The sequence below is a fragment of the Neovison vison genome, chromosome 13, assembly GCF_020171115.1.
Source record: "Neovison vison isolate M4711 chromosome 13, ASM_NN_V1, whole genome shotgun sequence".
Taxonomy (NCBI): Eukaryota; Metazoa; Chordata; class Mammalia; order Carnivora; family Mustelidae; genus Neogale; species Neogale vison.
The window spans coordinates 111,592,630-111,605,037 of NC_058103.1; the positions used below are offsets into that span (position 1 = coordinate 111,592,630).

At 35.2% G+C, this 12,408-nt stretch overlaps 1 protein-coding gene across 2 annotated transcripts in view; it reads right to left on the bottom strand.

Annotated features, from left to right (window-relative positions):
• The window catches only part of UNC13C (unc-13 homolog C), a 599,404-nt gene that overhangs the window by 187,629 nt on the left and 399,367 nt on the right, over positions 1–12,408 (bottom strand). For both annotated transcript variants that reach the window (XM_044230120.1, XM_044230119.1), the window contains exon 21: positions 6,227–6,312. In XM_044230120.1, coding sequence (XP_044086055.1) covers positions 6,227–6,312 — 86 coding nt within the window. The remainder of the gene's footprint in view (positions 1–6,226; positions 6,313–12,408) is intronic.

A 12,408-nucleotide genomic window follows, 5' to 3' on the forward strand; every position in this document is an offset into this window, starting at 1 on the left:
AGGACCCTGAGATCATTACCTGAGCCGAAGGCAGCGGCTTAACCCACTGAGCCACCCAGGCACCCCTAAGAATCTTCTTCTATTGAAGTCCAACATGGTAACTCAGTAGCAGTCAACAAAGCTCAGCAATAAGAAGGCAGACGGTCCAGAACTATCACTTACATTAACAGCACTGAAGCCTTGTTATACTCAGCGGGTGGTACAGCAACCAGCTGGCTGGCATCATCTCACATTTTGTTAGAAATCAAGAGAATCCCACCTCCTTCAAAGGTCAACCCACTCAAAACCTTTGCTTCACAAGATTCCTAGGAGACAAGTGGGAATAGGAGGAGCACTGATATGGGCGACTTTACTAATGCCAAGTCAAAGACAATTGGGTGTCCCATATTGTGATTTTATCTTTATCTTAGCCTAAGTTATTATTTTAACTAATTTATTTTCAGTGACTTTGTTTTTCTATTCAAAGATTCATCTGAGAATGGGACAAAGGCCTGAAACACCTCTCTTCCATCCCACCACTTCCCAAATGTCCAAACAACTTCAGGATATGATTTGAAGACCAGCCACAAGTCCCAATTTAAGAATCAGTGTTTAAAAGCATCCCAAATACTCTTTTTACAGAACTATTAATTAGAAACCACCTGAATCCTTGTGGACCCCATCTACCATCTGGCTGCTATCTTGGGGCCTGGCAGGGTTTGTTCTTAATAAGGACTTTGAAGACACAGACTTATGTTACACAATCAATGCCCTGAATAGGACTTCTGATTTAACAATTGGCAGGGAACCAAATTCTGTGGATATCAAGATGACAACACAATGTCTGCAGTCAACTGAAATTACCAATTAAACATTTCAGTCACTTACAGGCATCTAGATATTTTGGTGGTGTTATAAATCATTTCGAACTTGTTGTTTACTAAATTATAGTCCTCAAGTTTGTCATAATAGCTAGTAATTATTGAATATTTATTATGTGCTAGGAAACCACTCTCCCTCATTCTTGTCTCTCCTGGTTTTCCTATTTCTCTTTATAATAATTTATAGGCTAGGTATTTCTGTCCCTTGTTTACAATGTGAGAAGTAATGCTTGCTGAGTTTAATAAACTATACAGAATAAGAGCTAAGAAGTTTATGGAAAGTAGCAGAGCCTGAATTCAGACCTATGTCCAAATTATTGCTAAACCTACATTTGTACCTGCCAGGGTAAAGACTACAAGAGTTTTTAGAATAAATTATTTAGAAAAAATTCCACAAAACCTGAATTCAGACCTATGTCCAAATTATTGCTAAACCTACATTTGTACCTGCCAGGGTAAAGACTACAAGAGTTTTTAGAATAAATTATTTAGAAAAAATTCCACAAAACCAAGTTTGTTTCACAATTTTCTCCTTCCTATGCTTTCTTTTTCACAGAAAGTACAACTTTTTTTTAATCAACAAAATAATTTATCCTGGCTTTATTCAGTAAGTTATCACCATAGTGATCAGATGAATTACTGTCTATTACACTTGCAAGGTGGTCAATGTGAAATGTTAAAAAACAAAATAAGTTGGCTCATACACATTGAGTAAAGTTGGGAAAAAGTTCTTTGATTTTAAATTAGATTATTTATTTTACAGCAGTTGATGAGTTCAAGAAGTAAAGCAAAAAGCTGCCAACAGCTACAAGTCTGGAATTCTAGCTGGTTCCTTTCTCTCTATTGACTGGACTCTAGCACAAGTTGCTCACAAGTTGGGGTCTGCTGCTTTAGTCACAAGACGAACTATGGAGCCTAAACTACGTAACAACACAGAGTCTTTCCAGGTCAACAGTCCAAAGCACTACTCCATAATCAATTAATTTTAGCAACATTTTAGAAGGCAAGTAGGGAGAGTCAGAAAAATCACTATCAGTATGCACAAGAGCCTGCCAGATGAATGTTTTTAATTGTATGCCCTCTACTCTGTGAGGTACTCTAAGTCCTCATTTTCTCTAGTAATTATTATGCACGTCACATTTTAAAAAAAGGTGTAGTACACTTCTTGAAGTGACCTATTAGACTGAAATAGTGAAAAGGAAGAAGAAAGAGAAAGTGATCAGATTCACATGCATTTGTGAACACTCTTCTAGGGGGTTAAACCTTGAATGACCCTTGAAGGAGACTGCTTTGAGACTTTGACAGAACTTTCCCCCTTTATATAAAAGTAATCATGGGATGCCTGGGTGGCTCAGTGGGGTAAGCCTCTGCCTTCAGCTTAGGTCATGATCTCAGGGTCCTGGGATTGAGCCCTGCATTGGGCTCTCTGCTCAGCAGGGAGTCTGCTTCTTCCTCTCTCTCTGCCTGCCTCTCTGCCTACTTGTGATCTCTGTCTGTCAAACAAATAAGTAAAATCTTAAAAAAAAAAAAAAAAGAGTGAGTGCTATTATTTAAAAATCATCATCATCATCATAGTCCCATCCCATTAGCATAGTGCTTTCCAGTTTGCAAAGTGCATTTAACAATATCATGCAATCCTCACACCAACCTGGGGACTCCCTATGGCTTTTTTTTTTTTTTTTAATGTAAATTCATTTAGCTAAGGTATAGTATGGTTTTTGATATAATGTCCAATGGTTCATCAGTTCAGTTATGGCTTTTAAGAAAAAAAAAAAATCAAGGTTTGAAGAATCATTAATTGCCCAAGGTTCCATAGCCCATGAGTGATAAAGCTTTCTGAAGTTGGGTTTCCTGGACTCAGATCCCCTGCTGCCTCCTGGCAATACCACAAATGTTTAGTTTGACCATGCAGGTATCCTGTTCTTGTCTCTAAGATTGTTTTTATAGGATTATCCCATTTGCAATTCACTTGAAGTAAACAAACACATGGTGCGTTTTTATTACAGTTCAATAAATACAAAGATGAAAAAAACAATCTTTGCTCCAAAAAGTCTTCTCTTCTGGTGGAAAAAGAAGATGCATAAATCATAAACTGTAATCCAAGTTGCTCCCTGAATATAGTTACCATGACTTCTTGAAAATGTGTGTGAATGTGCAAACAGAATAAGTACCGAATTGTACACTTTAAGTTGATTGAACTGTATGGTATGTGAATTACCTCTCACTAAAACTATTTTAAAAAGTCAGATAAAAATTCTTTTTAAAAAGAAGATCCTCATCTCAAAAAAGCTAAGATAACTACAAAATTATTTACTCTTGATCTTAGACCTGATTTTTGATGCTGCAGTCTCAGCATTTTGGGTACTGCTTATAGATTAATAGCTCTGTTATTAATAGCTCTGTTATTAATAACAGAGTTATTAATCTATAAGCAGTAAACATCTAAGCAAAGTTACATACACTTTGCTTGTAGCATTTCTATCTTCATTGCAATCTCCAACGAATATTAAATTTTTGAGATTAAATTCCTTAACAGAAATAGCATGCTTAATCCTCTAAAATAACTACTTATTTTAAAAGTAAATGTAACGTAAAACACCAACAGTTACACAAATGTTATTACATAAGAAAAGAGAGGCCTGGCCTAAAGAAAATGTGTACTGGCAAACAGTGCCACCATGGGATTGTTTTAATTAATCACATTCTTCCAAAATGTGGGCAGAAGCCCCCTTGCCCATGGCCCAACCCTCTGATCCAGTGTAAACATTTCATGCTACAGGTGAGAATGATATTGCACAAAGGTGTTGACCTCTTGGAATGTTCCAAGAAGATCACAAGTGGAAGTCTCTTTCTTTGCTCACCCCTCCACTAAATTGGGACTATCCAGTGAAGTCTTTGTTTATTCAGCAAGTAGTTACTGAGTAGCTTCTATTTTGTAGGCATCACTCCAGACAAGACCCTTACATTGTTACAGCCGGTTAAGAAGCAATCAAATGCATATACATAAATACACAAATCAAAGATACTGATTAGTTGCTAGATAGCTGATTAAAATCAGGTTATCCCTGGCAGTGACTTTGGATCCCGAAAGGATGACATTAAAATGAAGCCCACATCACTGCTTACGAAGACTGGTGGGAAGAGAAGTCAAGGAAATAGTAGCAGGTTGGAAAAACTGGAACTTAGAATGTGCTAAGGAAAAGAAAGGAATCCACAAAACCCCTCTGTGTTTGACTTGAGTAACTGGATGAGTGGTCCTGCCAGTATTGCAGGACGTGCAGGAGGAAGAAGCAGGTTTTGACAGGGGAGATCAGGAATTCTTTGTTGATCTTAGAAAGCTGAGATGCCTGAAAGACATTTGAGGAGGGTGGGGAAATATGAGGGATGGGACTAAGGGAGCACATGCTAACTGAAGAAACTTACCAGCCGAATGTATTGGGGCTTCCCATTTGACCTAAGGAGACTCTTAGATTTGCAGCAGAGCGGCATGGAAGGATGTGGTGGGTGGGAGGCAGAGGCAGAGAGAACGCGCCCGGCTGATACAATGGAGAACAAATATCTAACGGCAAAATAAGGAATTTCTGCCTCCAAAGAGTCTGGTTTAACATTAAAGATAGAAAACCTCTGTATTTGTGGGTGGGAGACCCAGACTTTACCAGAAAATCAGATATTAAAATCTACTGTGTGCCTCTTTCAAGTAATGAAAATGTCTGTATGTTTCCACCGTGTCCCCCAGCATCATGTTTATGTTTTAGCAATGCCAAAAAACAAAACTAATGAAAACAAAAACAAAAACAGTGATACAGTGAGAATGAGCTCTGAACCACTCTTACCCTATTAATCTATTTTTCATGTTACAGTCAAAATGCTTTTTTGAAGTTGCAAATCTAAACAGGACATGATCCTCTGAAATACCTTTACCATCTTTTGTCAAACTCGTCTCCACGGTCCACCAGCTCCTGTATGCCAGTCCCTGTCAATGTCTCCAGCCTTTCTTCTTGCTACCTCTTGCTCGTAGGACCTGCTGAGTGTGCTTTCCTCAAATGTGCCTTGTGCTCACTCTCATTGCCAATGCTGTGTCCTCTACCAGGACAAGACAGAGGATTCCTGCTCATCTCTTCCCAGAACTAACTCCTACTTATTCTTCAGGTCTTTGTCATAGAACACTTGCACAAAGGAAGTTCTTCTAGAAAGGCTGCCTTGTTCCCTTGTCCCAAATCTGATTTAGATGTTTTACCTCCAGACATTCTATCATTATTAACCTTAATCACCTCATATTACTTGTGACTACCCTCCATAATTTTGTTGAGGGCAGGGACCATGGTGGTCGTGTCCACTGCTCTATCCCCCACACTGAGTATATTTGTGGGCACTTAGCTTCTAGGGGCTCAAAATATACCACTGAACAAATGCAAAGAAAATTTTCTTCTAGACTATAAGTTACTAGAGGACAGGAAACCTGGACTGGTTTCTGGTTTTCTAACTAAGCATTGTGTGTGGATATTGATAGAATTTTTTGACTTAAGAGTTCTGTTTGTTTTTATTTTAAGATATACATAGATAGATATTATATAATACATACAATATATATTTCAGAAAGATATATATTATATATACATCATAGATATATGTACACACATATATATACATATATACATACACACATATATATGTATATATATCTATATATACACACACATATATATAGACAAGGAGAGAGAGAGAGAGAGAAAGAGGGAGAAGAACAGAGAGGCAGGGAGAAGGAGGGGGAAAAATCCCAAGCTGACCCATGCTGAGTGCAGAACTAAGCTCAGTGGATCAGGGGCTGGATCCTATGGCCCGAGCCGAAACCAAAAGTCAGAAGTTCAACCTACTGAGCCACCCGGGTGCCCCTAAAGTTCTATTTTAAAGAGCTCTATTTCCCTTGTAAGATTTGGACTTATTGAGAACAGTATTTCAGGCAAAGAGCCCTGCCACTGTCTTTTTGAAGACTTTGGTCAGATTTTAACTTTCATAGCCATGGACGCAATTTCCAAATCCATCTAGACAAATATTTGTACCTACTCACGCCTTCAATATGGTCTGCCCTGGTAAATGAACCTCTGTAAGGTACCCCTGCATCTGAGCATGAGCCTATGAGTGAGATACTTAGTATGATCCTGAGGCTTCGATGACTTGATTAAAAAATATATGTTTTTGGGGGCTTTGAAAGACTTGGAGACCTTTATTTTCCTACAATGTGGAAATAAGTTTTAGAACTAATCACAACATTTTAATGCATCAATTCTTTACATTTAAAATCAAGAACACAAAATCACAATTTACCCAAAACATGTATTCTAAGAAGTATAAATATTTGTAATTACCTTCTAGTGCGTATTTCATATCTTGAGCAAAAAGGGTCCACATAATTTCAGCACTTATTTTTCCCATGTTCAGTTCTTGAGGAAACCTAAAACCAAACACATATATGAGTACATCAAAAAGAGAAATCTGTCTAAAAAATGAAACACCTCACTTGACATATATGCCACAGCAATTGATGTCTGGTTCATAAATAATTTTATTTATGAGATTTTTCGTTACAAACTTTCATAGGCAGGGGCAAAGCTACATACCAGAGTGTAGAAATAAACAGTTATTTGGTGCTGGAAAAATAGACTCCGTAACGTTAGTCCAAGGTAGTGGTGCCTGGAGCTCCTGATGGATGTCTTAGGCTATGTGTGTGTTTGTTCTCAAGAGCCCTTTTCGTTGTATCTCAATTTTGAACCGAGAGCAAAAGACTCTGAGTACGTAATAGCCAAAACAACACCTTACATTCATCTGTTAGTCATTTTCCTTAAAGCACGCTTGAGTCCTTCCATTCTTTATTTGCTTAAAATAAATTATTTCAGAAAGACTCCCTACTTCTCTAGTAAATGGCCCACGGGGGACCCATTCCTCAAGACTCCAGAATTCCCAAGTGTGTCTGTTTTTTAGATCAAATAAACTTCAGGATTAACATTTCTAGTGTTGCTGAATGAAAACACGACATGCCAATATATTAAAGACTGAAAGTATTTTCTGTTCTAATAAATATTTTATATATATATATATATATATATATATATATATAAAAGTACAAAAAATAACATATACTAAGAAAGAAAAAATATGGTAAGGAATAAAAATAACTCTCACATTCATTTATATTTTTTAGTTTAAATAAAAAAGGAGTATTATCAATGCTGAATGGCAAAGGAAGTGTTACCTAAGTTAACATGACCTCAGTATGACCTCAAATTAAAAAAAAAAACAAAACTGACACTACATAAAACTATTCTAGCCCAACTTTGCACCAAAAGAAGCTGTGTTTCATCACATATCCCTTACCAACTGCCATCTATCAATTTGTCTAATAATGTCAATTGATATTTTAACAATTATGTGCAGAATCTATACATTTATCAAGTATTCAAACTTAGGATACTTGCTATGATCGAAAAAATTTACATAACTTGAATATATGCAAATTAGTTTCAACATTAAATTTTATCCTATGGATATAAAATAAACTTAGGCATGTAATTTATTTCAAAAGTTTTCGTTTATGGATAGCCACGAACATCAAATAATTTGTAGTGTATTATTATTTATGTAATAATTATGTAGCAACAAAATTGTAAGTGATAACATAATGAGAGTGCTTTAAGCTCATAAAAGAAGGAAATTATTTTAACTTTTTGAATCAAGAATGAAGAACATATTAATTCACTTTATAATGCTCTGATATTAAAAAAATGTACAAAAAGAAAACCATAAAACACTATCTCTCATAAAAATAGTTGCAAAATTCTTCAGTAAAACATGGCACATTTGATCCTGCCATAAATAAAAAGGAAATACATCATGATCAAGAGAGGTTTATCCCCAAAATGCAATGTTGTTCAACATTAAAAAATGAATCAATGTAATTTATTGTATTAATTGACTAAGAAGAAAAAAATTATCTGACAAAGCTTAATATTTATTCGACGAACAAATAAAATTCTGAAAACTAGGAATTAGAGGGAATTCAACATTATAAAGAGAATGTACAAAAACCTACAACAAACATTATACTTAATGGTTTCATACTAATACTGAAATCAAAGCAGTGATATTTACATCTCTACTCTTATTAAACATTATACTGGCATTCCTAAAGTTTAAAAAAAAAAAAAGGAAAAGAAATAAGAAAAGGGATATATAGAGTCCCTGGGTGGCTCAGTTGATTGGGCGTCCGCCTTCAGCTCAGGTCATGATCTCAGGGTCCTAGGATTGAGCCCCATGTCTGGTTCCCTGCTTAGCAGGGAGTCTGTTTCTCCCATTCCCTCTGCCCCTCCCTGCTGCTTGTGCATGCCTGCTCTCTCTCTCAATAAATAAAAGCTTAAAAAAAAAAGAAAGAAAGAAAAGGGGCATATCGATAGCAAAGGAAGAAATAAAATTCTATTTTCAGACATGATTATCTATGCAGAGAAAAACAAAACAAACAAACAAAAAAACAACCACTAGAGAAAAAGTCACTAATGGTCCAGCAGCCTCATGGAATATAAAGTCAATATCCAAATCATTGTATTTTTATACATTAGCAATCAACCGTTGGAGACTGAAATTTAAATAACAGTATCAATCATAATGTCACCAAAAGTTATGAAATACTTAGGTATAAATCTATGAAAATATCTACAAAATTTAAATGAAGAAGATTACAGAGTGTTGAGGAGAGACACCAAATAAAACCTAAATGGAGAAATATATTGTACTTGTGGATAGATATATCCAATATTGTTAGGATGTCAAATTTTCCCAAATTGATTTATAGATTCAATCAATCTCAATGAGAATTCCAGCAGGATATTTTTGTGGAAACTGACAAAGTGATTCTAAAATTTACATGGTAAGGCAAAAGACCAGAAAGAACAAAAAGTAATGTTAAAAAAAGCTGAAGCAGTTACAACACCTGTCTTCATAGTTTACTATGAAATACAGTAATTAAGACACTGCATTTTCAAATACAAGGTTAATTATTGTCCAATAAATGTTCCAGTGATTCAGTGGGGAAATGATAGTCTTTCAGTAAGTTGTCCTAGAGTAACTGGATATCCATATGTAAAAATAAAAAAAAAAATAGACCTTTACCCATACTTTATGACATATAAAAAATTAACTCAAAATGGATCACATACCTAAATATAAAACCTTAAACTATAAAACTTCTAAAACAAAACATAGAAAATCTTTCTGACTTTGCACTAGGCAATGGTCACTTAGATGTGATGCAAAAAGTTCAAATCATAAAATAAAATATTGATGAATTATACTATGAAAATTAAAGTTTGTTCTTCAGAAAGTACTACTGAGGGGCACCTGGGTGGGTCAGTGGGTTAAGCCGCTGCCTTCGGCTCAGGTCAGGATCTCAGGGTCCTGGGATCAAGGCCCACATCGGACTCTCTGCTCAGCAGGGAGCCTGCTTCCCTCTCTCTCTATCTCTGCCTGCCTCTCTGTCTACTTGTGATCTCTCTCTGTCAAATAAATAAATAAAATCTTTAAAAAAAAAAAGTACTACTGAGAAAATGAGAACACAGCAACAGTATAGGAGAAAACAGTTTGTAAAACATGTAATTGATAAAGGAATTTTATCCAAAATACATAGATTACTCTCCAATCTCAATAATAAAAAAGTTACCCAATTAAAAAAATGGGCCAAAGGATTGAATGACACTTCAGCAAGGAAGATAATTAATGAAAATTAAGCACATGAAAATGTGTTCAACAGTACCATTAAGTACTTTCAAAATAAAACTATAAGGTGATACCATTATATGTCTGCTAGAACAGCTTAAAAACAAAATGAAAAAAAGTTAAACAAAATCTGCCAATACCACGGCTAGCAAGGTTACAGAGGAGGTAGAACGCTGATCTATTTTGGCTGACAAAATAAAAGAATGTTAGATTCAGATTGGGAAGCAATTTGGCAATTCTCATAAAGCTAAATATACATTTAACCAGCAGTCCCTCTCCAGGTAGGAGAGAAATGAAACTATATTTAGAGTAAACACTGTACATGTTGCTTAATTCTTAATCACCAAAAACTGCAAACATCAGTGTCCTTCAACTGATGAATGGATAAATCAGCAGTGATAGATTCACAGGATGGAATTTACTAAATAATAAAAAGGAACAAAATACCAATACATGTAATAATGCAGATGAGTACCAAATGAATTATGCTGAATGAGAGAAGCTGGGTTCAAAAGCTTATATACCATGATTCCAATACAGTATCAGAAAGACAGAAAAAGAAAATGTATCCGTGGTTGCCAGTGGCTTGGTGAAGAGGGGCTGACTATAAAGGAATGTGGAGAAACTTTTGGGATGATAAATATATTTGATATCTTAATGTTGGTAGTTACATGACTATGTGTTTGTTTTTTATTTCATCAGTTTCTGCTCTTCATTATTTCCTCATTTTCTTTGAGTTTAATATGTTGTTTCTTTACTGAATTCTTAAGAAAGTTTTTTAGGTAGTTAATTTGGGGACTTTCTTCTATTGTTAGGTGTATGTAGGGCATAAATTTCTTACAGGAACTACATTTAGCTGTATCTTAAAAAAATATTTTGCTGGATATACATATTAATCCGATCAGACTATTTTAAAATTTTAATTTTGGTATTTTTCTACTTTGAGAAGTCTCCAATTTTACTGTCCTAATTTTTTTTAACTGAAGTATAATTGACACATAATGTTACATTAATTTCAGGTGTACCACATAGTGATTCAGTATCTCTATTATACTGTGCTTTGCTCACTACACCTGTAGCTATTATCTTTCACAAGACAATGCTATTACATAACATTGATTATATTCCCTATGCTGTATCTTTCATTCCCATGATTATTTATTCCATAACTTGAAGCCTGTATCTCCCAATCTCCTTCACCCATTTTGTCCATGCCCAAACCCCTTCCTTCTGGGAACCACCAGTTTGTTCTCTTTATTTATAGGTTTCTGCTTTTTGTTTGCTTATTCATTCACTTTGTTTTTTAGATCCCATATATAAGTGAAATCATATGTTATTTGTCTAATCTTGATTTCTTAACTTCGGCTCTTTTTGTTGCTGTTTTCTCCTTAGCTTATAGTCAAAGAACACATTTTGAAGGATTTTGATCTTTTGAAATTTGTTGAGATTTCCTTTACACGCCATCATGTAGTTAACTTTGATAAATAATCTTTATTTTACATTTTTTGTGTTCTTGAACATAGTTCTGGTTATTTTTTCTATACTATCTTCACATTAATTTTCTCTTCATTTGTGTCTAACGTGCTGGTAAATCCAGTATTATTTTCATTTTTTGTAGTTCTCAGTTCTAGAATTTACTTTCAAGTGCATAACTAAATATTTCCTTGTTGTTAATTTCTTAAATATATATTAATTACAATGATAACATCTGAGTATCTAAATTCTGTTGTACTAATCTCTTATAATGTCTACTGTTTTTTATTGAATGAAAGACTTTTTGTGGAAAATGTATATTCAATTTAGGTATCTGTAGGACATTAGTATTCTTCAGAAAGAATTTATTTTTCTTCTGGCAGAAGTGTTTTAGGGTTTGAGACAGATGACCTTTATCCATTTAGGGACCGAGATCATTCAAAGTAGGTCTGTATTTTACTCATACTCCTAGCAGGTACCCCTTTGTAACCCGGGTTGTATGCTTGGGATGTTCACGTGGACCCACTACTTCACAGGGCCTGAATTTCAATTATGCTCCTGTTGCTGTGTTCAGCTTTCTCAGTTTTTCAGCTGCTACTTTGTCAAGCTTCTCAGGCTCTCAGTCTTTGTCTCTAGCTAAATCAGTTAAGGCTTCTAGGGGAGAGGGTCATCACCTACCCAACACAGTTTTCTGGTAAATGCACGTGTAAATCATAAGAAATTCAAAGAGATAAATAAATCAATATATATTGACTGGGACACTTGGGTGGCTCAGTCAGTTAAGCATCTAGTGTCGACCTTTGACTGTGGTCATGATCCCAGGACCTGGGGATCATGTTCTGCATTGGGCTCTTGCTTGGCAGTGAGCCAGCTTCTCCCTCTGTCTGCAGCTGCCCCTGCCTGTGCTCTCTCTCTCTCTGGCAAATAAATCAAAACTTTAAAAGAAAATATCAATTGATGGAAGAGATAAGCTGTGCACCCCAATTAATAGTTGTAATTACCATAAGAAAAGACTCTAAAAGTGACTTCTAAAATACTTTTTTTCCTTTAATATGGAAGCCTTAGTGAGATAATTTCAAAACAAGGAACCTAAAAATTAGCTGTTTATCTCAGGGTTTTCTCAATTACATAATCAATCAATGTCAAGTGTGATTTTCATCATTGAGAAACTGTGGGTTAAAAGGTCCGATCACTAGTATTAAATCCTCAACATGGCAAACCTAAACCAAACCAAGCCACCATTTAAAATAAAAACAGCACATAGAAAAACACACACTATATATAAAAACCAAAGGAATAATATTAATATAAA